Source organism: Vigna unguiculata, chromosome 8, assembly GCF_037176805.1.
Source record: "Vigna unguiculata cultivar grain cowpea cultivar isolate G323 ecotype 2 chromosome 8, ASM3717680v1, whole genome shotgun sequence".
Lineage (NCBI taxonomy): Eukaryota > Viridiplantae > Streptophyta > Magnoliopsida > Fabales > Fabaceae > Vigna > Vigna unguiculata.
In genome coordinates this window covers 33214555-33238165 of record NC_140799.1, presented here as the reverse complement: position 1 = coordinate 33238165, position 23611 = coordinate 33214555, and the positions used below count along the sequence as shown (strand labels likewise).

At 28.7% G+C, this 23611-nt stretch overlaps 1 protein-coding gene and 4 non-coding genes across 5 annotated transcripts; all 5 read right to left on the bottom strand.

Annotated features, from left to right (window-relative positions):
- Nucleotides 1-6422: 6422 nt before the first annotated feature.
- LOC114194482 (putative protein phosphatase 2C 25) lies at nucleotides 6423-8685 on the bottom strand. The gene is made up of 4 exons (XM_028084735.2): nucleotides 8094-8685; nucleotides 7284-7622; nucleotides 6999-7178; nucleotides 6423-6887 (listed from the first exon to the last, which is right to left on the bottom strand). The coding sequence occupies exons 1-4, from the start codon at nucleotides 8571-8573 to the stop codon at nucleotides 6726-6728; spliced, it is 1161 nt and encodes a 386-aa protein (XP_027940536.1). The 5' UTR covers nucleotides 8574-8685; the 3' UTR covers nucleotides 6423-6725.
- A 7232-nt stretch (nucleotides 8686-15917) lies between these two features.
- Nucleotides 15918-16059, bottom strand: LOC114195699 (small nucleolar RNA snoR136). The gene has a single exon (XR_003606533.1). It is a non-coding gene; the product is annotated as a small nucleolar RNA snoR136 (small nucleolar RNA).
- An 85-nt stretch (nucleotides 16060-16144) lies between these two features.
- LOC114195704 (small nucleolar RNA SNORD25) lies at nucleotides 16145-16229 on the bottom strand. Its single transcript, XR_003606537.1, has one exon. It is a non-coding gene; the product is annotated as a small nucleolar RNA SNORD25 (small nucleolar RNA).
- A 181-nt stretch (nucleotides 16230-16410) lies between these two features.
- LOC114195739 (small nucleolar RNA snoR31/Z110/Z27) lies at nucleotides 16411-16507 on the bottom strand. Its single transcript, XR_003606572.1, has one exon. It is a non-coding gene; the product is annotated as a small nucleolar RNA snoR31/Z110/Z27 (small nucleolar RNA).
- A 393-nt stretch (nucleotides 16508-16900) lies between these two features.
- Nucleotides 16901-16984, bottom strand: LOC114195703 (small nucleolar RNA SNORD25). The gene has a single exon (XR_003606536.1). It is a non-coding gene; the product is annotated as a small nucleolar RNA SNORD25 (small nucleolar RNA).
- Nucleotides 16985-23611: the final 6627 nt, after the last annotated feature.

Genomic DNA, 23611 nt, shown 5'->3' with positions numbered 1-23611 from the left:
CTATTTCAGGACTAGTATAATGAATCTTCTGAGATTGGTATTTTCCAATCACTCTCACATCTACTATTTTTTTAGTCTAATATAGTTGCTCCACGTTTTATCATGTATCTTGAGATGCGTCACATTAGTTAGAAATAGTATTAAAAAAAATGTTTATAAGATTTGGGTGATTCTTTTTCTTAGATTAGTATATTAATTGAGATAGGGTGAGGTATTAAAATTTGTCTTGTCTTGGATAAGAGGAACACATTGTTGGCAATATGGTATACCTTATTCTTTGAGAATTAGTATTCTTAATTTGTCATTTTTCTCTTATTATATATGGGATCTTCTTAATTGCATGTTAAGTGTCATTGTTTAAAAGAAAAACCATGCTAATACGTATACGTAGAAACTTTTTTTAAAATTTTATTGATCTTAGAATCAGTTGGATAACGCAGTAAGTGAAAAAGGTTTTAATTAGTTATAAAAGGATCAATGTAAAAAAATTCCTTTTCAACATTGATTTTACAAGTCTAAATGAATTATATGAGAGATTGAGATTCAGAAACATGTTTAGATGAAATATAATATTGTAATTTAAGAGAAACAGCCATTGTGCCATTAATAATATATTTGTGTTGTTGTTGATAAAGAAAAAAAACACAATTGTTAAGTCATTTACCGTACAAAATCATTAAATGAAAAAAATTATATTATTTTTTTTTATAATTACAGCTATATGCATAATTTTAACTTTCTCTTATATTCATAAATAAACAAGATCATTTTGTAATTATATAAGTTTTTATTATGTTTCGATAATTATAATAGAACTGTACTTATAGCATGATGAAATTGTAAAATAACCTTTAAGAGATACACTCATACATGTTTCTTAATTATTTATTAACTCTATTCATATAACATTACATTTAAAGACAACAAGCAAAAGCTCGAATTTGGTATCAGTTCATTTTCTTCATTTTTAGTTTGAAATTCGAAATAAACCTTTTTGCTGGAAAAAAAAAAAGATCTATATAATAAATGTATATTGACTTTTGATTGACTTTTTTTATTAGCTCAGTTTTGAATACCCTCACTCACTAATTAAACATAATCACTTACCCTTATTCTGATTCCTAAAATTAATTTCAAATGTTTTTAATTAAGTACGGACATGTTAATTTTAATAGTTTAAATTAAATTATAGGACCAAATACAAACACCTATTTCACTTCTTAGAAAGTTTTTATAATTTTTATGCTTTTAATTATTAGACTGATCATATTTCACACTTTTAGAAACAAAACTTACTATTTACCTCAAAATTAAATTATAGACGCATATAGGTTAAATTGTTGTTTTAGCGTATACTTTAGCACACTTTAACAATTATTAACAGTTGTTGTATTCAACACGTCTTGGGTAAGCTTATTATGGGACAAAAAAAAAACTTATATTTAAATAGCATCAATTGTAATTTTTATACTATTTCAAACTCTACGACCTTAACCCGTTTTCTAATATATAGGATATAGGGTCTAAATTTTGAACCTGAATTAAATCCAAGGATTCGATAAAAACCCATTTCATAATCGGACTTGGGTCCAGCTAGCTTAACCATGTTCAAGCTAATGCTTCTGATTAAATTTTATTGAGAAATAGATTAACAAAAAGACTAAATCACTCATTAGAGCATCGTCTCAAACTTACATTCGTTTGATATAAATTTTATGAAACTTAATTTGTTTGCTAATAAGTTACTTACAAATGTTAAGATACACATGTGTTACACCGTTCATTTTTTCTTTTTTTTTTGTACTTTTTGAATTTTACGATAGTATAAAACTTTTACAATATTTCAAACTTTGCAATTAAATATATTAAAAATCTTATAATATTTAGAAATACAGTAAAGTTAGAATATATTGATATATATAAATCTTATTTTATTTTAGGCAATTTTATGAGCTTAAATTAGATTTAAAATTCATTTTTTTTAAATGATATCAAAGTTTATTATTGATTTATTCAAACAAGATTTTTACATCGTGTTCTTATCCAAAAATTTATAGTTTTGAGAATGATTTGGAAGAAAGTGAAAGAGCGGATAAGCGAGATGTTTTCGCATTCGATCTCACATGAGATGAGGAGTTTTGAGAGTGATATATGCACTTTTAGACTACCTTCACATGCGTTGAGTGCGTTGAGTTGATTTTCTCTTGTTGATGGAATCGATTCCAATGTTTGTGAAATGTTTTTTAAACCCTTTGTTAATGTGATGAATTGAGTTGCAATGACCTATAATTGACATTTATGAATTAGAGAATAGAAAATTGATAAGAGAAAATCTCAGATCCACAATTTTCAATGAAAGCTTTGAATAGAATTAAAGAAAATATAACTTTTACAATTATTATTAAAACGAAAATAAATACATGTCAATAAATTTTTAACCACAATAATAATTAATATCTAAATATTTTATTTTCTTTATACCATATAAATTATATTATTTATTTATTATTATTTTTTTTCAAAATTATTAAATAATAGTTTAAAACAAATTAGCCAATCCAAAAATTATTTCATATTATTTTTAACTTTAACATCAAAAGCAATTATGTAATCTTTCTTTTCTATTTATTAAAACTTTTTTTAATTTATCACATTAGCTAAATCACTCACCAACTTTACTCCCAAATTCATTTACTTTCACCTCCAACTTTCTTTAATGTTATGTTTGTTTATGGAGATGATAAACACATAAATGTAAAGAAAGTTAAAAAATTGAGACAACAAATTACGAAAAACAAAACAAAATTCTCCATTCAACTTTCCTCTCTTATATGAGAAGATTTGAGGGGAAAGTATGCTTCTTTTATTAACTTTTATTTTAAAAACCAAATTCATAATTTTTCAATAAACAAATCTAATAGATTAAAATTCAATACAATATAATAAATCAAATAATAATTGCAGTAATAAAATAAATAATAAAAAAATAATTATGAAAACTAATAATAAATAATATAATAATAATAACAAAATAATTATAATAATAATAAATATAAAAAATAATCTTGATTGATTGATCCAAACAACTTTATTCTTTCTGTTTTTTTTTTTCACCCTTAAATTCACTTATTTCCACTTCCTCAAATCCACTCCACTTATTTCCTCTTTCTCAAATTCACTCTTCAATTCAAACAAGATAAAAGAAACAACACAAATTTATGGCTCTTCCATCTAAGAACACATTTTTTCTTATTTAAACATTTCATGTCATTTAAAGATATAGTTATATAAACTACTACTTTAAAAGAAAATTGTAATTAGATGATTGATATGTAAGTATTTTCCATCTAAAAGAATTACAATGATTGATTAGTATCACTTTTCAATATTGTAAATGTACATAAATAATTATCTGTGTTTTATTCGTTATACTTAAAATCAATGTGTAAATAAATAAATAAAAAAAACTATACTGTACATTTAAAAATTAAATTTTCAAGGAAATATAGAAGAAAAACAAAATCATCCAACAAAATAAGTGGACTGACCCACAAACACTACAACCCACTTAGGGGGTTAGGCTTAATCATCATATTAAGAAACCAACTAAAATTAAAGCATCTTAGCCCAATGTTATATAATTCATAAGTTTATGTTAGGTCGGTCCGTAACGTGTTAAGTAGCTCACTTTGTTATCTCTACGTCAAAGCATGTCTCTGTTTAAATTCCATAACTTAATGATTCTTAATTCATGTAATAATTGAGGCGTTTCCATTGAAATGGGGTCATTATGACACTTTAAATATGATTAAGATAAATAAAATAAATTCAAATTTAATCGTAGCGTGTTATATGAAAATTAGAAATCTTACCTTAGATTAAAAAGTGATAAAATATTCATTTATTTAAAACATTATATTTCGATTCGATACGATATTTAATTTTTTTATAAGGGGTTGATGTGTTCAAACATATCAGCTATATATCCCAAGTCTACATTTGTAAAAAACATAAAGAATATAATCAAAGAAATCGTGAGGGAACTCAAACAGATTCTCACCTAAGTCGATATTTTAACTGATATATAACTATATAGTAAATAAGACGCAAACCAATGTAAAATGGTAAGATATCATTACTCATAATATAACTGTATAGTTAAACTCTTTTCTTACGATAACACTTTTACTTCTCTCGTTTCTGCTTTGAGAATTAGACACTAATTACTTCTATTATCCTAATCATTGCTTCAATTCTCTGTATATAATATTACACAGGCTTCACAGGGGAAGGTTTTTCTTCAGACTTCACCCAATCTTGTTATGAACGCAAGATAAATTATATATTCCATTCCACGAACATAAAATTTTTACACAGTTGAATAGGTCATCACCATCACATTAATTAATATGTTAGACTTGTGTGTGTTTTCATTTCATACTTGTTCATATTTGTAAGATTTTTGCTTTTGCAGTCACAGATCCAATCTCTTGGGTAAACATCATAAATGAGTCTGCAATTACCTAGTTGATTGCAGTGGTTCATTCAAATGAAGGACAAGCATTATAATAAAGCAGGTTCTTCCAAAACTCATAATAATAATAATCCAAAAATAAAACACAACGCGCATGTTTCACAACAATTATATATATCGTAATATAGATGACCGATTCTCCTCTGAAAGAATCAAATTGGTGAAACGAAATGGTTTAGTACTTGGCGTAAGGTAGGGGATAGATACATGCACAGTGTTGGTTGGTGATTGGACGCTGGGGTTTGGTTGCATGCAATGCACATTCCCCTTTTCTCAAACCACTGTGACATCTCTAACATACGATACGAGGATCATCAAACAAAAGGTCATTTGTTTTTGTTTGGACTTGGGAGAGTGCCCCCATGAGTACACAACACTTCACACACAAACACGTTCTTGTGCCTTCCGCGAAGGATCCCTCAACCACAACGTGTCATGTGCGTGTTCATGCAACTACTCTCAATGCCTCCAAGTCAATCTCAAGTCAAGCCACAACAAATTTCTTATTCTGTCACCATCATCACTTCATTATATTGTCAACATCCTCATACACGCTCAATTATCCTCTTATTTTTTTATTTTTTTTTTTATGTTCTGTAGTTGTAATAGAAAATACTTAACCTCCAGAATCTGTCATTGCTGCTACATCAGCTGTAAATATGTCTACACTTCTAAATACTTGTGTAAACACAAACAGCGTTTTTCCTGATTTTGGATCTCAGAAAATTGGTGATTTCTTCATTGTTTATGAAGTGGTTGTTCCATTATATTCAGTGTGCATGACAACGGACATATGCTGCTAAATATTTTACGCTTTCATCATATTTTTTTCCAATTCGGTGGTCGGCAGGACACGTAGTCAGTAATTGTAACGGACAAGAAACTTGGTCGGTCAACATCTGCCAACGCTGCTGCTTATAAGTTGTTATAGATTAATAGTAACGTTCACATTAGTTTTCACGACACATTTTATGAAATAATTTATTTGTTTTCCTTATGTTAAATTAATCAATTAATCAATACAAACATTTGAGAAACGAAAAATATAGTAGGAAATCGGTGAATATATGTGTTTTTTCCTTTTCAATTTTAAGGGTTTTAATATTTGAATTGTTTTTGGCAATTCTTAATATACTACTCAGGAATCATGATCCAGAAAGTATTAGAAAATGAATCTAACGTGTAGTGATAAGATAGAATTCTCAAGTAGAAAAAAAAACAAAAAGTGAATAAGGTTTAGAGACGGTTTAACCTAAGCCTAAATATCAAGAGGGTTGAATAACAATTATTAAACATGTTTTTCACATGAATCAAGTGTTTGTTTTATCAACAGTCAAGTTCTTTCCGTGTCTTCAGTATGACCTTAAAGTATCTTCATGCACTCGTGGGCCTTTTCATTAACTAATCTCTATTATATAAAGCACCATTCATCAACATCTACCTAACTCAAATTTACGATATTAGCTTTAGAAGTTAAGTAAATATCTTCAAATGAATCTCTGTATAACGATAGACCGTGTTAAAGGGATCATATTCACGTTGTAGAAGAGTGGATTCGAAGCAAAGTCGCCAAATGTTTGAGATAATTACTCAGTGATGATGGAACTTGGAAGCAACACAGGAAACAAATTAAGGCCCAAAACTATTCATAGGGATAAAGAAACTCCTGCATTGATGCAGACCGGCTTGAATAAAAAACTGACAAATTCTCAAGTCAGAAGCTCACTATTCAGCCTACTGGTCATTCAATATCTAACTAAAATCAGTTGACAAATTCATAGAAAGAAGGCTAAATTTGGGCACCTCATAAATTATGACAGATTCCTTGATTGAATCATTCTACAACTTTGAATTTAAATATCTCCAAAAAATAAATGAATTACCAAACTAATAATAGTAATGATAATGATAATAATAATAATAATAGTAATGAATGCTTACTACATCAATCATTCTATGGTAAAAAAATTACTAGATGTTGTTAATATCCACCCCTATGCAGGTACAAAAAATTTCAATGATGTCGTCAGATTTATATATACAGAAAAGAATTGGTTACTCTATCATCAGGCACCTCCTCCAAGGTTAAAAATCATAAACTGTTATGCAATCTGGACCTCAATGGGGGTCTCAACTGCAATCTAAAAAAACCTGATGCACTACTTCCTTCTTCTGCTGTGCTAACGAAACTTTAAACATAGTGTTCTAACTTGATTAGCATAACGCTTGTATCATCCATGGAGCCTCGTGAAACAGACAAATCTACAAGCTTTTTACAAGCCAGCAATGGTTGTGATTTGTTGCTGCCCATGAGAAAAGAACGAGCAATGTCTACTGCCTCCTGATTACTAACCTGAAAGGATGAGAAAGAGAAACTTGTTCAGTTAGTTAATCACTCAACACATGAGAAACAAAATTGAACACTACTTTTCATGAAGAAACTGTGAGGTCTCAAGTTCTATACCTTATCCCATAATCCATCTGAAGCTAAGATTAACAAGTCATGTTCAGGTTCAATTCTGAGAACTTTGGTCTCGGGTTCTGCTGTCACCCATTGTTTCAGGTGTCTATCTCCAATTCCCCTAGACACAGCAAGAGATCCTTGGATCCTCCAAACACCGCGGCATAAATCCACGTAGCCACCCTACAACAAAAATTCCAATACTTAAGAACCAACAAATCCAAATTCAAAGATTTTGAGGTGGTTCCAATAACAACAGAGAAAATACTATCACAGATAGAAGCTTACCAGGTTCTCAATTCTGTCCCTTTCATCTTCCCTTGATGGCCTGTGATCAGATGTTAGGGCTTCAGCAACACCCCCTCTGCTAATGACAGCACGGCAATCACCAGCGTTGGACACAACAAGGTTGCCGTTCCTAATCAATGCTGTCACACAGCAAGAGCCACCATGGAGATCCTCCTTCAGGAAATCTGAGTCTGTGTTGAGGTACCCACGCTTCACTGCCTCCTCAGCATCATCTTCATCTCTCATAATCACTTCATCTAAGATATTCTTCTCTAAGTTATTTGCAGCATACTCAGCAGCCTTGGCACCTCCGTGCCCATCAAATATGCCAAAAAAAGCCTGCCAGGATCACAAAAAAAAATTTCTCGTTAGATTTAATTACACTCACATCAATCTAACTCGTCAAGTATGATCATCATCAGGAGCATATTTAATCAATCCTCAATACACATCACACACTATAATCACCCCAATCTCTCTGCTTCAACTATTTTAATCCAACACGTTAACCACTCAAAGAACTTCTTAACTTCAAAAACATCAAATTATAGGCTTTATCTCTTTATTACTTTTACCAACTACCAATAGAAGGATCATACAACAAAAACATACAGAAAATATCTCGATCCTTCAAATTCTGTAACAAGTCAACTTAATCAGACCCATACTAATTTCAGGCAAAAAGTTTCAAACTTTCCACAACCCCAGTTCGTAAAAACACCCCATAATCATAAGCAGACGATCTCAACCCCTACACACATACCCCAGCCCCAAAGTTTTTTTTTTTTTTCAAAAAGAAAAGTTTCTTACCAGTTTGTTTTCACCGCGTAAATTATTCCCAGCGGTGTAACGGTCCTCCATGTACTCCCTCCTCCCTCTCTTGCAGTACACCCCAAAGCCATCCTCCTCCGCCTCGACGACGTCACGCGCCGCTGCGGAGGGCGTGGGCGGAACCCCGAAGGTGAGAGAGGAAACGGGTATGTCGAGTCTGGCCGGTCGCTTCCTCTTCAAAACGGTGCCGTTGGGGGACGTGGAGGAAGCAGAGGAGGCGGAGAAGACAGAGGGAGGCTTGGGAAGGCGAAGGCGAAAAGGAGAAGAAGGAGAGGAAGAAGCAGCCGCAGCAGAAGGAGAAGAACAAGACGACGCCGTGTTAGTGTTGGAAGGTTTGAGGTGGGAGAGGGAGAGCGAAAGGGATTCGGGCGAAGAAGAGATGATGGAAGGCTTAGAGCAGAAGAGAGAAGAGGAGGGGGAGAAGACCGGCGAATTGGAAACCGCGACGGAGCAAGACATGTTGGAAAAAAGCTTGTGTTGAGTCAAAATTCAAACGTTGGAATTGGTCTTGAATGTGTTTTGTTTTTGATTTGGGTTTGGGTGTTGTGTGTGTTGAGAGAGTTTGATAAGGGAGGGTGAGGTGTATATAAAGGGGAAAATAATAGAATGTTGTTTCTGGGTCAGATTGGAGTCGGTGTGGGACCCTCTCTTTTGCGTGTTATTTGCGAGGTACATTACACACACAACACAGCTATCACACTCAATTTTAAAACGTTCTTTGACCACCTTCTTACGCCTGTTAAAACCCCGTTTTGCCCCTCCTCCTTTTCCTGCTTCATCTTTTTCTTTTATGTTGCTGCCCCTTCTTCAAAAAAAGGGGTAATAATAGGTCAAGCTTGTTGAAACTATCATCATGAAAATTCAAATATTAAGGACGAAAAAAGAAGAAAAGGAAAATATAGATTGATATAGTCTTAATGCTATAATGTGAGGTAATATGATAATTTTTTTATGATTGTAAAAAAAATTTACTATAAAATCTTATTTATCTTATTATTTTTAATTTTTAAAAATGTGTTTTATAATAATATTTGAATTATTTACGCTATTTGACAGCTTTTCTCTTCAATATCAGCCGATGTATTTAATACATAACAAAAATTTAGTGTGATTGAATTAAAATGATTATATTCATTTATTTTTTAAAATTTGAGATCAAATATATATCAAAAAGAGAAAAATTCATTAAAATTAAGAAATAAAAAACATAATTATTAATCTCACTTTTATTTAACGAGACACCTTAATTTCTTCTTTTATTTGTATTTGTGTCTATTTTTCATTAATATTTTGAGGTAATATGATAATTTTTTTTATGAATGTGGATAATAACAAAAGTTTACTATAAAATTTTGTATCGATATCTTATATCTATCTTCTATTACTGAGTCAATTAGTTATGTGATATGTTAAGATAATATAAATTGAAATATGGTATATTTTATAAAATATTCAATTAATGCTTGTTAACATTATTTGTATGTTAAATTCATTAAGATATTATTGCTATGAGAACCAAAATTTTATCTTTAAAATATATCTTAATTAGTACCAAGGAGAAAAACTTTATCAAAGTGAGACTAGTAATAAGGAGGTTAAATATTTTGTAGAAGTAATAATATAACAATCCAAAAACATGAATTAGTGTACATGGTAGTATTTTAATTAATTGAAACAAAAATGAAAGTATTGGAAATTAAGAGTTTTTATACCTGTTTAAATATACTTTTACTTGGTTTTGCATCCATTCAACAAAGGAAAAAGGTAAAAGGAATAAAAATCTAATTTGAATGTTGACTTGAAGGTGTGTTGTATTAAAGACATTGTATCTTTAAAGCAAAGAACGAAAAGGGTAGGAATGTAATTGGGCGAAGTGTTAGTGGGGTGACCTGGGCGAGTAAAAGCTGGTGAAAGTTGGATCGGAATAATAAAAATAAATTAAGAAAAAAAAAATTGTAACAGGAATGTTGAAAGAGTGTATTTTGTTTTGATTAGAGTTTTGACTCAAGCAGTGGAAGTACTTGCGTTCTAAACCCTAATCTCTTTCGTTATTTGTATTATTGATTAGGTTTTGTTTGGGAGAAGTTAAGTATTGGGAGTGTGGGGCTAGAGAGAGAAGCACGTTCTGCGAAGTTACCGTTGGAGAGAGGACACCACACAAACAGAAACAAACAGACACCATTTATTATTTATTATTATTATTATTTTTTGCTTATTTGGCTTCGTGACCGTTGTCATCTTCTTCATCACTTCTCAACCAACTCCATGTTCCCAACGTTAACACAGTTTTCTTTACAACTTTTTATAATACTTTCTTTTTTTCTTCTCATTCAGCACCGCCATTTTTAGAACACTTTCATTTCTCGTAATGGTTCCAACTTCTGACATGCACCGTTTTTGGTTCCGTTTCAGAATTCAACTTGAATGAATTTATTTATTTGAGATGATAAAGGAATATAAATAATATGCATTTTATTCTATAAAATTACTTTTAACTTTTCACAACATTCACAATATGTGGTTGACGTAAAACATTGATTGACGTAAAAGTAACTACTTTTACACTGGTTTCTACACCGTTCTAAGTAACAAAAAATTTACATTAACGATTTACATCGATATTAAATAAATATTTTGTGTGATGTTATTAACTAACGTGATAAATACATCATTTTTAGAATTTTTTGCTGATGTAATTTTTATTATGAAATTATAAGAGTGATATAAGTTTTTAAAAGAATTTTTGACAAATCGCAAGCTCAAATTATTTTAGAAATTTGTACCGATTTTGTAATTTTATAATAAAATTATACCATAATGATAAAAAATAAAATTAAAAAACTCCATTTTTGTGTAGTTCTCAAAATAACATAATTTCATCAAACGTTAATGAATTATTCTGCATTAAGGATTTTGATTCATCATGTGTATTTAAACATTTTAGACATAATATATGGTCTTTAATGTTAAGATGATTAATATAAGCATTTTCAATTTAATTTGAAATCCTATCATTAATAATTGAAATGCGTTCTTTGTCAACATAAACAATTGTCTACCATTTCATGTGTTCTAATAATAACAAAAGTGATTAATACGGCCGATGCTTCTTAACGTAGAAAACCTTTATTTTTGTGTCAATCTTAAAATACCTATATTAACAAAAATATTAAAGATGAACTTAATCTAATATTATATTATTAAAAAAATCATAATGAATTAACAACATTATTGTTTTTATCTTCATTAATCCTTGACAAAGAAATAAGACATGAATAAGTTCACTTGGAATTAAATCATTACAAAAATTTTCATGTATCATGCATCAATATTAACCAATGCATGTGTATAATCAACACATTGCACCCCATAGTACCACAACACAACACTTGCCAACCACAAAATGTTGTCGCTGCATTTGACTTTCATTGCACCGCACATGAGCCACTGTACCACTCATCGGACCAGATTGTGCTCCACCACAGCAATAACCCCCAAACCTCTAAGCGCACCATGCAAGCCCAGATATGCAAGCTACACCGCAGGAATTAGATTTGTAAATCGTAGAGCACTTCCTACACACCCATGTTGCAATCTACGACTCACACAAATCAGATCTCCATCATACATCACTCACTGGGCCAGAGCACCAACTGCGACTTCCTTTGCAGATTGAGGAGCATCTCACCACACACGAACTCCACTACAGATCCAACCCAACCGCACATCTAAGAACTTGACTGCAAATTCACTACTCCAACACGACACTAATAATATTCCTTCCATCAAATTTGTCATTACAACTTCAGCAAACAAGCATGATTCTGCAATAATAAGGAATTAACCTTTTCTTATATGAAATATCATACTAAGTTGCAACTACAAAGCATAATAAGAAAAACTCTTACCAAACCATAGCTCTGATACCACTTGTTTGAAAAAAATGCATCAACAATTAAAAACATTATTGTCTTTATCCTTAAGAATCACCATATTAATAGAGAAATAAAACAAGTATGCACAAACAATATAACGTAGAAACTCCATAATACGAAAAATAAAAAATCACAGTCATTGTCCAAAGACAACTAAAGAGTAATCATTATGTGCTAATTTGTACACACAGAAAATACTCTCAACCATTTGACCCCAATACACCCACACTTTTCAAAGAAAGAATTTAATTACACATCACAACTCCTATGCTACAAGAGTATAAGAAAAAACAAATAGCATCTCAAAGTGTATTTGACTTGAGGCAAAGAACATCATGAACTTAGATATATTGTCACTAATACTTACTCCCTAACTTATTTTAGGTGATGTAAGACTTTTCGAGATATATTATTTTTATTAGTGCAACATATATTATATAATATTTTCTTATATTCATGGTTAGCGTTAATGCAAATAAATAAATGGATACAAAAATGACCTTTCTAATTTTTTTTAGTTATTTTAAACGTGATTTTAAATTCTTATATTAAACATAATTTTCTAAATGAAAAATTAATTATATTCTTTTCTTGTTAGGTACCAATTAAGCATGAAATTCTAGTGGTGTATTTGCACAGTGAATAAACACCACCTAAAGAAACCCATCGTCAGTAGGATGATACAACTCCCAAAAGCGTGCATGAAACAAAACTCTGGATTCTCATTTGTATGCTGAAATTGAGTTTAAAATATCAATGAGAATCACTAAATAAGTTTATAGTGTCAATAATTTTGGTTGAAATATTGTAATGGAAATAATTTAGGATCATAATCTTGAAAAATAATTCGTGATAGAAGTTAAAACAACAATTAAATTGTAAAAAAAAAAAATATTTTGTGATTATTGTTGATGGTTAGTAGGATTGATCTTTTCAGTTTCTTTTAAGTATTAAGGTCATCAAACTAGTTAATTTAACTTATTTTAGTTTACATTCTAAGAAATAGATTTGGATAATTTTATTCATATTTTTAAATAATGATAAATAAATTCGTACGTATAAGTATCGTTAGAATCTATGTTAATTTTTAACAAAAATTCTTGAATTAATCATGTATAAATATATGTTATATATGATTTTTGTAATGGAATATGGATAATATCTTATATTTTAAGTGAGATAGGAATAATACCTAAATTTTTAAGTTGTATACAGATAATAGTCAATTTTTTAAATAAAATATGCAAATAAATATATACATATCTTTAATATATTTTTCTTTTTATTTACACATTTTCTTCTTTGGGACAAACTTATTTAAAGATAACAAGAGGATAAGGTGATTGAAGGTCTAACTATCTCATCTCGAAATAAAAAATCATCTCATTTACGATTTCTTATTGAATAAGTATGAAATTTGTTCTTGCTTTTGTTTCCATTGGATAGAAAGTATACTCTCACCTATATTTGTCCCCTTCATATTCCAAAAATTAATTAAATACTTTGTAAAAAAAATAAAATAATAACAGCAAAGGAAATATGACTTAATGCCAAAAGGTACATATTTTTTATTTAAAGTCAAATATCAAATATAAAAAAAGGAAAAAATTTTCATCAAGAGAAAGGTTTTTCAAATAAAAAGAAAGTAAGGTACAATAAATATTACGTAAATCAAGGGTTTATGATATTTAAAAAACTAAGGGTCGAACATTTTTATGTGAAAAAATACTTAATAAATAAAAGTATTAATTAGTAAAAGTAATGTGTGTCATAAAAATTATTTGATCGAATAAAATTTAGATTTTTATTTTTTGAAACGTAATACACCATTTGAACAAGAAATGTAAAAAAAAATTATAATCAAATTTGTGATAAAGGAAAAAATATCTTAAAAATTTAAGGAAATTTTGTGAATATTAAACAAGTTTAATAGTTGAGAAAGATAATAAAAAAATCAAAGGAAACAAAACTAAGACAAAAAGAAAAAGAAAGATAAATTTATGTATCTTATCAACTAAATTATAAGCACTTTAATACAGATCATAAATGAGTAAGGAATACCGCAAATATATATTTATATACTCAAGTTGCTCACATCCCTAATATAATATCTTATTCATACTTATATAGTTAATCTAAGATTTTATGTAAATCAATATTGATTCCGACATTACTTACAAAAACATTTGTCTTTTCTAATTTAATTCAAATGATGTATCAACATTAATCTCAATTTAATCAAATTAAATTTTTAACAAAACACATTTGATCATTTTAACTATCTTTTACATATGAAATTGTTTTTATTTTCAATTTGTCAAAAAAATATGTCCAATATATACAAACTAAAAGGAAGTGAATTGGTATTTCAAACATTTAATATGTTAAATAATTTTGAAACAGTTTAATGAAATGGATTATCTTTAAAATAACAAAGGAAAACAATCAAGGCAAGAAAAAAAAACAATGAACCAAGAACATACACAAAGTGCTCTCTATACTTTCTCCTTAGAGAACACAATTTACTTTAAAATTATCAATCAATCTTTTTAATATGAAAGAGAAATGCAAAAGCAAGTATTGGGAGTGTCCGAGAATAGAATATAAGAATCAAAAAGAAAATTCAGAATTATATTGATGTGAAACCAAATCTATCCAAGACAAGGTGAGAAAAGAAATGGTGAAAAGAAATTAAGGAAAAAGATATGTTAAATAGTCTACAATCAATGGGATGAATTGGTCAAATAGATAATGCAGGAAGTCACATAATAAATATACGAAGGAAAACACCAATAATTGAGCATCGGAAACACATGTCTTAAATGTAAATAATTACTTTATTATTTATTATGAATAATTATTTAAATCTACAACAAAACATATAAAAAAATTATTATAAACATATACTTTTTATAATTTTATTTTTTCTAATTGTTGTATAAGTAGATGGGTATTTGAAAATGATTATTTGAATTTAGAAAACCAATTATTTAAAAAGTATAATTCCAGAATAATTGTAACAAGCAAAATATGTTTATTAGTATATGCGTATATGGATTAGTATCTATGGATCTAAATTACTAAGTTAGACAAATGTATAATCATTGCTTTATAATTATTAATTTAACATTTTAAATTTATATAGTTTATAAGTTACACAACATTGTAATATTAGTTTGGAAATATTATAATTACTTAATCTTAGGACTCAAGAGATTGCATTCACATAAAACTTTAAAAATAATTAACTCAATGATCTAGATAATTCAAATAGTTATATTTTTTTTCAAAAAGAAACGAAGTCTCGTGTATATAGAAATAAAAAAAAATTCAATACCGACCATGATTAAATTTAAATAAAGGATAAAAACAAAGAATACAAATATTTAATTACCTATCAATTAAATAATTAATTAATAATACATTATATATATTACAAAAAGTATTAAAATGTTCAAGGGAGGTTCTTTCCAAAAACTCATTTCCTTCTCCATTCTCAAGCCCCTCTCTTAATAAATTTTCATTCTCCATTTTCAATCTCCTCTCTTAATAAATTGGTCTCCTCTATTTCTTTTCTTCCATATCCAAAACCATTGAAACAACAGAAGCAGTTAGTATCAAACACCAAGTCACTAAATGATGGAACACCGATCTTGAGACTGTAAAAGTAAGCTTCGTAACAAATAAAGAATGTGAAAATACTATACAAGGTCAATAATCAAACTATATCCAGAAATGTATGTGCCAATATATAGACATAAAAAACATGGGTCATGTAATGCTTACGAAAATCATATGAACACTCAGATCAAGTGAAGAATTAAATATTTCGCTTCAATCGAATCCACTAAAGTTCAAATAAAGAATGAGATTTTGTTCCCCGACGTCCAATTCATACATCAAAATTGCAACATTGGATAGCGAGGGGAACGCAAATATGGGCTTCAGTTAAAGATCGCCAAACACATTGGAAAACGTGCAAGCAAAAGTCTCAACAAAACTGAAGCCTTTCAAATAATATACCACAATCGAAAAAAATACAACTAATGTACAAAACAAAACTATCTAAACGAAATCGAAGAGGAACACTAGATAGATAACTCAGTCCCTTAGATGTTCAATTAATATTTGCGATCATACCCGCAAATCATTACAGGTCTGTAGGCTCATCACTGTTAACGATAGCACCAACCTAGTCACCCGAGTGACCAGAAAACACAAATCAATAACACTAAAATTATAAATTTGGAAGAAAATTTAATTTAGTTGATCCAATGAGCTCCCGCAAACAAGGGATCGTGGATCTAATCTTAAAAGATTTGTAATAATCACTAATCTCAATGGTTCAAATAGGTACGAATTACATCATCAGCATGGAAAAATGCATTCTCATCCACAGCAGAAATTTGCTGTGTAGGAAGGTGTCCTAAGATTATTCCAATTTCATCACATGATGTAAAACACAAATAAAAACAGCTACAAGAACACAAAATATGAACAAATTCTCATATAATGCATATGCGTCAACATACGAGCACAAAAGAATCAAATCTGTTTGAAACAAAACTATTGGCCTAAGAGGCCACGCAAACAAAAACGTAGACCATAAACTATGCTACAAGGTAAACAAAAGCGTAGGCAGAAGACTAAGATGCAACGAAGTATAGTCCAATTTCAAACTAGGAAGGTAAACGAAAATCTTAAGGAAAACTGAAGCATTTCAAATGTTAACACCCGATTGATACCCCGAAATAATGATCAATAAACATAAGAAACGTATGACATGAACTTTACCTCACATAAACTCTAAACAAATGTAAAAACACCAAACAGAAATCTTGGGGAAAATTAGACAACTCAGTCCCTTAGATGTTCAATTATGTTTGCGATCATAGCCGCAAATCATTACAGGTCTGTAGGCTCATCACAGTTGAAAGTAACACAACCCAAATTATCCAATCGACAAAAAAATGCAGATCCAGAATAAAAAATTAAAACTTTGGTAGAAAAATTGAATATAGTTGCTCTTGTGTGCTCCCAAAACCAATGGATTGGGGAAAGATATTAAAGAACAACACAAATAGCTATTGCTTCAAGGGAACGAGTCGAATGGGAATGGAAATAATCCGCACCGACCAGATAAAGAAGCCTATGGTTAAATGGGGCAAGGAAAGTTGAAGAAAGAGAAAGGAACGAGAAACCCTAATTTCGTATGCAGAACGCAAATAGAAGAGGCAGGGTACAGGGCAATGGAAAAGTGTGGTTTATATAGCGAGGATTGAAGTGAGTGAGGGACCCCTTATTCGGTCTTATTTACTATGCATATGCAATATAGCAGTTTGGCAACCAATTTTAACCTAGTAAATTGCACTTGGATGAGTTTGTTTTTAGATATTTGTTCATGAAATACTATTTTAAATAAAAAATAAATATTCGGGTTAAACGTAAATATATTTTATTTTTTAATTTTTTTCCATATTTAAAATTAAATTCCCTAATTTCCACCTATAATAATAATTTCAAGTTTTATCAACAACATTTGTAGAAAATATTTAATAATTACTTATGATTAATAATCTAATAAACTATTATTCTAAATCTATATTTCTAATACGTTCTTTAAATAACCAGCATTTGTTTCCATTAACATTAAGAAGATTGATTTAATTAAATTGGTGTGTTATAAGCTTTAAAATAATTTAATTTAATTTTAGTTACATAGATGTAGTTCTTTAACTTATAACGTTTTTAAACATTTTCTCTTATAAAATAATAAACAAAAAAAATTAGTACAAGTTTTTTTTTTTGTTAAAAATTTCATTAAATGTTAAAAGTTTCAATAAATTCATTAAATAAGTTTCGATAATTGTTAAAAATAAGCAGAAGAAAACACCAGTTCTATTTTTATTAGATTATTATATAATAATAACTTAAAATTGTTAATAAATACTTCAAATATTGTTTTTAATATTTTTTAAATTAGTAAATAAAAGAATGTAACAATTAGAGTGTTATAATTAAGGATGACAACAAGGGATGGGGACAAGTTTCTTTATCTCATACTCATTCCCGTAGAAAAAATCTATCTTCATCCCCATACCTAAATCTAACGGGTATCAAACTTTTGTTCCAACTTCATTCTCATTGTAATCAGTAATGGGTATAATCTTGTACCCAATGACGGATCTTGACCAACATTGTTGGGGGAGCCAAAATAATACATCCAAAATTTATACATTTCATTATTGTCACTAACACAATAAAAACGAATACATAACTTAGTATAACGATAATCTAATAAAAATGAATCTATTCTTTTATTCTTCATCAATATACCTATTTTAAAAAAATAATACTAAAAAAATGATTTATCATAATCTAATAAATATTTGAGAGACATAAATACCAAAAGAAAATTCGATGATAATCAAACTACACTTAAAATTCAATTATAAAAAACACACAATACAATCATTTTTTCTTATATGTTCATAAAATAAAAAATTAATATAAAAGATGCTCATTAAATACATTATTAAACTAATATTTGACTATCAAATGAGACAAAAATGAATTACCTTCTTCTTTCTTTCTTCGAGGATGGAAGAGAACATTTGAGATATGAGAGCAAAAATAATTAATCTTTTTCTCTTCAAAAACAAAAGAAAATATGTAAGAATGGAATATGAGAATAATTTGTAAGAAACTCAAGGCAAAAACATATAAAAGAGACTCATTAAATAAATTATTGAACTAGTATTTTACTATAAAGTGAGACGAAAGAATTACATTCTTTTTTTCTTCCTCGATGATGGAAGAGAATAAAGGAAAAATAAGAGAAAAAATAATAGATTTTTTCTTTTTAGAAAAAAAAAATAGAAGAGCATGAAATGTGAGAACAATTTATGAAAAACACAACCTATAATGAAAACAAATAATATAAAATATCTTGATAAATCTTTTTAATCTTTATTTTTTATTATATTTGATTTTATATTTTATTATTTATTAGTATTAATTATTATGTTTATAAAAGAAATAAAATATTTGATTTAATATTTATAACAAAATAAAATCAAAATACCTAATATCTAAAATAAAAAAAAATGAAAATACTTATTGTAAAAAAATTTCAAAATTTTGGGGGGACCATGGCCTCTCCCTGCCACCATAATAATTCGTCATTGCTCGTATCCATACCCGTTTTCTTACTACTTCAATATCAATCTTAATTAATTTTTATAAAATAATAAAAAAATTACGATAAAGAAAACATAATATTACCAAATATTCAATATTAGGAGGATGATTGTTTTTTTGATATCAAAATACTTTGAAATAAATTATAATTGTTTACATTGTAGATTAGAATAGCAAATAAAATTTCATCAAAACCAAAACATTTATTAAATTTGAAAATATTAATAAACCTAGTTAATAAAATTTAAAAATATTTTTAAAGAAATATTAAAGGAAAAGAAATATTCAAATTAAAATATATTTTAAATGTTTGTTTATTTCAATTTTTTAATTTGTAATGAATCTCTTTTTTATGCATCAATAAAAGTTATAATACATCACTTGATCAAAATGATGCAAAGAATAAATAATAAACATAATAATAAAATTTTGACATAGATTTTGTATCTTTTGAACTCCAATATAGGTTGGATGATGATAAAAAAATATTTATGATAGTTACATTAAATTTTTATATTGTAGTAAATAAAAGTTATTTATACAATTATAGTGAAAAAATTATAGTATGATTAATAATGAGTTAGAAAATAAAAAATAATTAGATAAAATATATCAAAATAGTATTCTACTCATGATGAAATAAACAACAAATAAAAATATTAACAAATTAACAAATGTGTGTCTTAGAAATAATTTGAGAGACAATTGAAAAAATCGTACGAAAAAAAATAAATGTATAATTAAGGGTATGATAAGATAAAAAATACTTTAGAGATCTAAGCAAACTTTTTAAATATCAACATATATACTATATGATTGAGAAAGAATGAAAATTGTTTTAGCGAAACAATAGAGTTCTTCAAATAAAACAAAAATGAATAATAATAAGTAAAGATTTTTTTTTATATTACTTAGTAAATGAAATATTTAGACTATTAAACACTTAAATTGAGAGTATTAAACATTCTCACGTGAAAGGAAAATATATAATAAATAAAATATTAAAAAATAATATAAATATTCAAATGTAAGTCATAATTTTTTTTTAATTGACATACATCATTTTGAAATAATTACATAAATGTTATGATGAGATGAAAAATATATTGAAGATACGAATGAGTTTCATGACAAACCAAATAATTAGAATAAATAAAAATAGAAAGTATATATATATATATATATATGATTTCTTAATTAATTGTGAATAATTTAATAATTTAAATGGGGATGAGTATTATGGCGGGGATATGTACATCTCCATACCCAATTGAAAAAGTCAGGGATTCCCCATACCCATAGTCATACACATATCCAGTTAATGCGGGAATTCTCCGTAAAAAACGGGGACGGATTCGGACAATACCCACGGGACGAGTTTATTTGCTATCTGTAGTTATAATATTAAGATCTTAAGAAATTCTTAGGAGATATGTAGTAAAAATAATTTAAATTGATAATATATAACTTAAACTTTATAAAGAGAAATGTAATTTCTTAGACTATATGTTTTTCTTTTTATTTATTATGGTTGTTAGAAGTTCTTTGTGAGATGTTTTTTTTCGGAAAAACTTTTATCTTTCCTGTTGAAGTACTCATGAGAGGTAAGTATATTTAATATCTTCTCTTTTCATTTCAATTTATTTGTTCTGTTGATAAAAAACAAAGTGAAATATGTGATTTCGCTTTATAGCATAATAATAAACGAGTTAATTATAATATTACTGTCTCAAACTACATAAGGTGAGTTTTTTTTAAGATATTGGTCAAACTAGATTATACGAGTTGTACTTGTTCAGTTAAGAGGAAGTCAACATTTTATTTACATTATAATTATCTAACTTTGGTAAAACTGTAATTGTAATATTCATTGCTATAATTTGTATTTTAATAATAAAGTTATTTGTATTGAATAATTTTATGATTGTGTTAGAATCCATGAGACACAAACTCTAACCTTGGTGAGGGCATAAGAAGGTATATTACAATCATGTTTTGGAATTCATGTACCTTGGTATAGATAAGAAGATTAAGTTAATGATCCTAAGCATAAATGATACTTAAAAAAAATATATAGGGATCTTCATGTTGAAATTTTCAATTAAGAAAGATCATAACATTAAATTGTTGCTCAAATACAAGGGTAAAAACTAAAAAAATAATAAAAAATGGAATATTATAGCTTTAAATATATTGAGAAATTTTATATTCGAGAACAATAAGTTAGAATCAAATACTTAATATAATATGAATTGATTTTTTCTTTTTTTTTATCCAAATTTTGATATATTTGTTATTTTTTTCACCACTACCGTAGTTGTTTTGGTTGCATTTTTTTAGAGTAATTACTCTTCTTTCATAAACCAAATATATACATTCAATCACGAATATTCAACAAATATTTTAAGAATGTCAAAATTTTTATATAAATTTATAAAAAAAAATTAAGATGTCAAACATATAAAAAATAAATAAAAATTGAGAGTTAAAGCCGCTGTGTCACAGTCAAGACCGCCTGTATACCCCTCTTTTATACATACTTTATTTTCTTTCATAAGTCGGGTAACATTTTATCTATTAAGAACAATGTATTAAAAAAAAATTACTTAATATTTTCAATGACCCATTATTCTATTATTAAATGTTGTTTATACCTTAAATGGATTTACATAATGTCAACGTTAATTGTCATTAGAATATGCTTTTATTCATTTAAATTTATAAAACAGAATAATGTGCAAAAGATGCACTTAACTAGAATATATATATATATATATATGATTTCTTTTTAAAAGTTCATGAAATCTTCCAGAGCGTGTTTGGATGATAAATTTTCGAAAAACATGATTTAAAAAAAATATAAAATATTTCATGATTAAATAAATAGTTTGAATACTCGGTCTTAAAATGTATGGGTAACAGACCGACTACATCCTGACCCTAAGGAGAGGGAAGGAGACGCACGCGTAAGTCCAACAGACAAAGGAAAAGGGGACCAGCATGGTGCAGAGGCCGGATACAGACGAGCAGTGCGTAATGTAACATTTCGGCCGGATATTACTAATTTAAATAATTAAAATAGAAAATAAGTATAAAATCGCATTTATGATAATTCATTTTCTCAAAACGCGGAAAATTTAAAACATTTATTATACTACAATAAACCAAAATTTACAAACTATAATTGTCGATTACAAATTTCGAGTCTGGTAAGATAAATGTTTACAAAATGTTTAAAATCCATAAAATAAGAAAACATCATAAAGGTTTTTCCCCAAGCTAGCCCCTCTCCGGAATTATGCTTCACCAGCAACACCTGCAACATCATCTGCTCATGTATAACACATTAAACTATCATCCCCAAACACAAGCAAATAGGGTGAGCTGAACAAAATAAAACTGCACTACACAATATAATAAATAACCATACAATATTCCAACAATTATAATACTCCAAAGTCTCATCACATAGTATATTATTCTCTCATAACCAACCAGTTCCCTTTTCGATGCCCTAACGTCTATTGAGAAGAACAAGCAACAACCCTTACCTGTTCACCAAAACCCGGTAAGAACATTACTTTCCTTAGGACTGACAAGCAACCACCCTTGCCTGGTCACCAAAACTCGGCAAGAGCACAACCCTTACATGTTCACCAAAACTCGGTAAGAGCGTTGCTTTTCCTAAGATTCACAAGCCATAATCCTTAATCCTCGACTTCCAAATCTTCCTATGGACGCCTCTTGATTCTACACCATTTGATGATTACATTGATCGATCTTTGCTGCCACGAGTGTCTACTCACCCCTCCAACTACATGCCACCACCTAATAGTCCACACGCGGGAATAAATTTGCCACGGCCAAGATCCGCGACACCAAGTGGTGTTCCCCAATACGAACCACATTTGTATTTGTCCCAAGACTACCAACATCGTCGGATAACATCGAGGAGGACAATCTTTTAGAACCCATCCATACGAACCACGATCTCGCACACTCCACTGGACTTCCAAAACCACTAGGCTACAACCTAAAGCGGCCACGTGTTACCCCAATACAAGTTGCACTCGTAACTGGGCCCCAACAAAGCATCGCATCAAGACATCCATCCAAAATTGTGTAGAATCCCTCGCGTAATCCATCACGGCATCCAAAAATGCCTAGCACAACATCCATGTCGCTAGGTTAACTCACGTTCTAGACCACCTGACAGAACACTTGGCGTTGTCGGGCGCCAACCCACTAGATTTTGGTCCAAGTCCAATTCTACAACAAACTGCCTGGCGGGACTGTAACATCTCGCCCGGATATTACGAATTTTAAATAATAAAATAAAAATGTAATAATAATACTTCATTT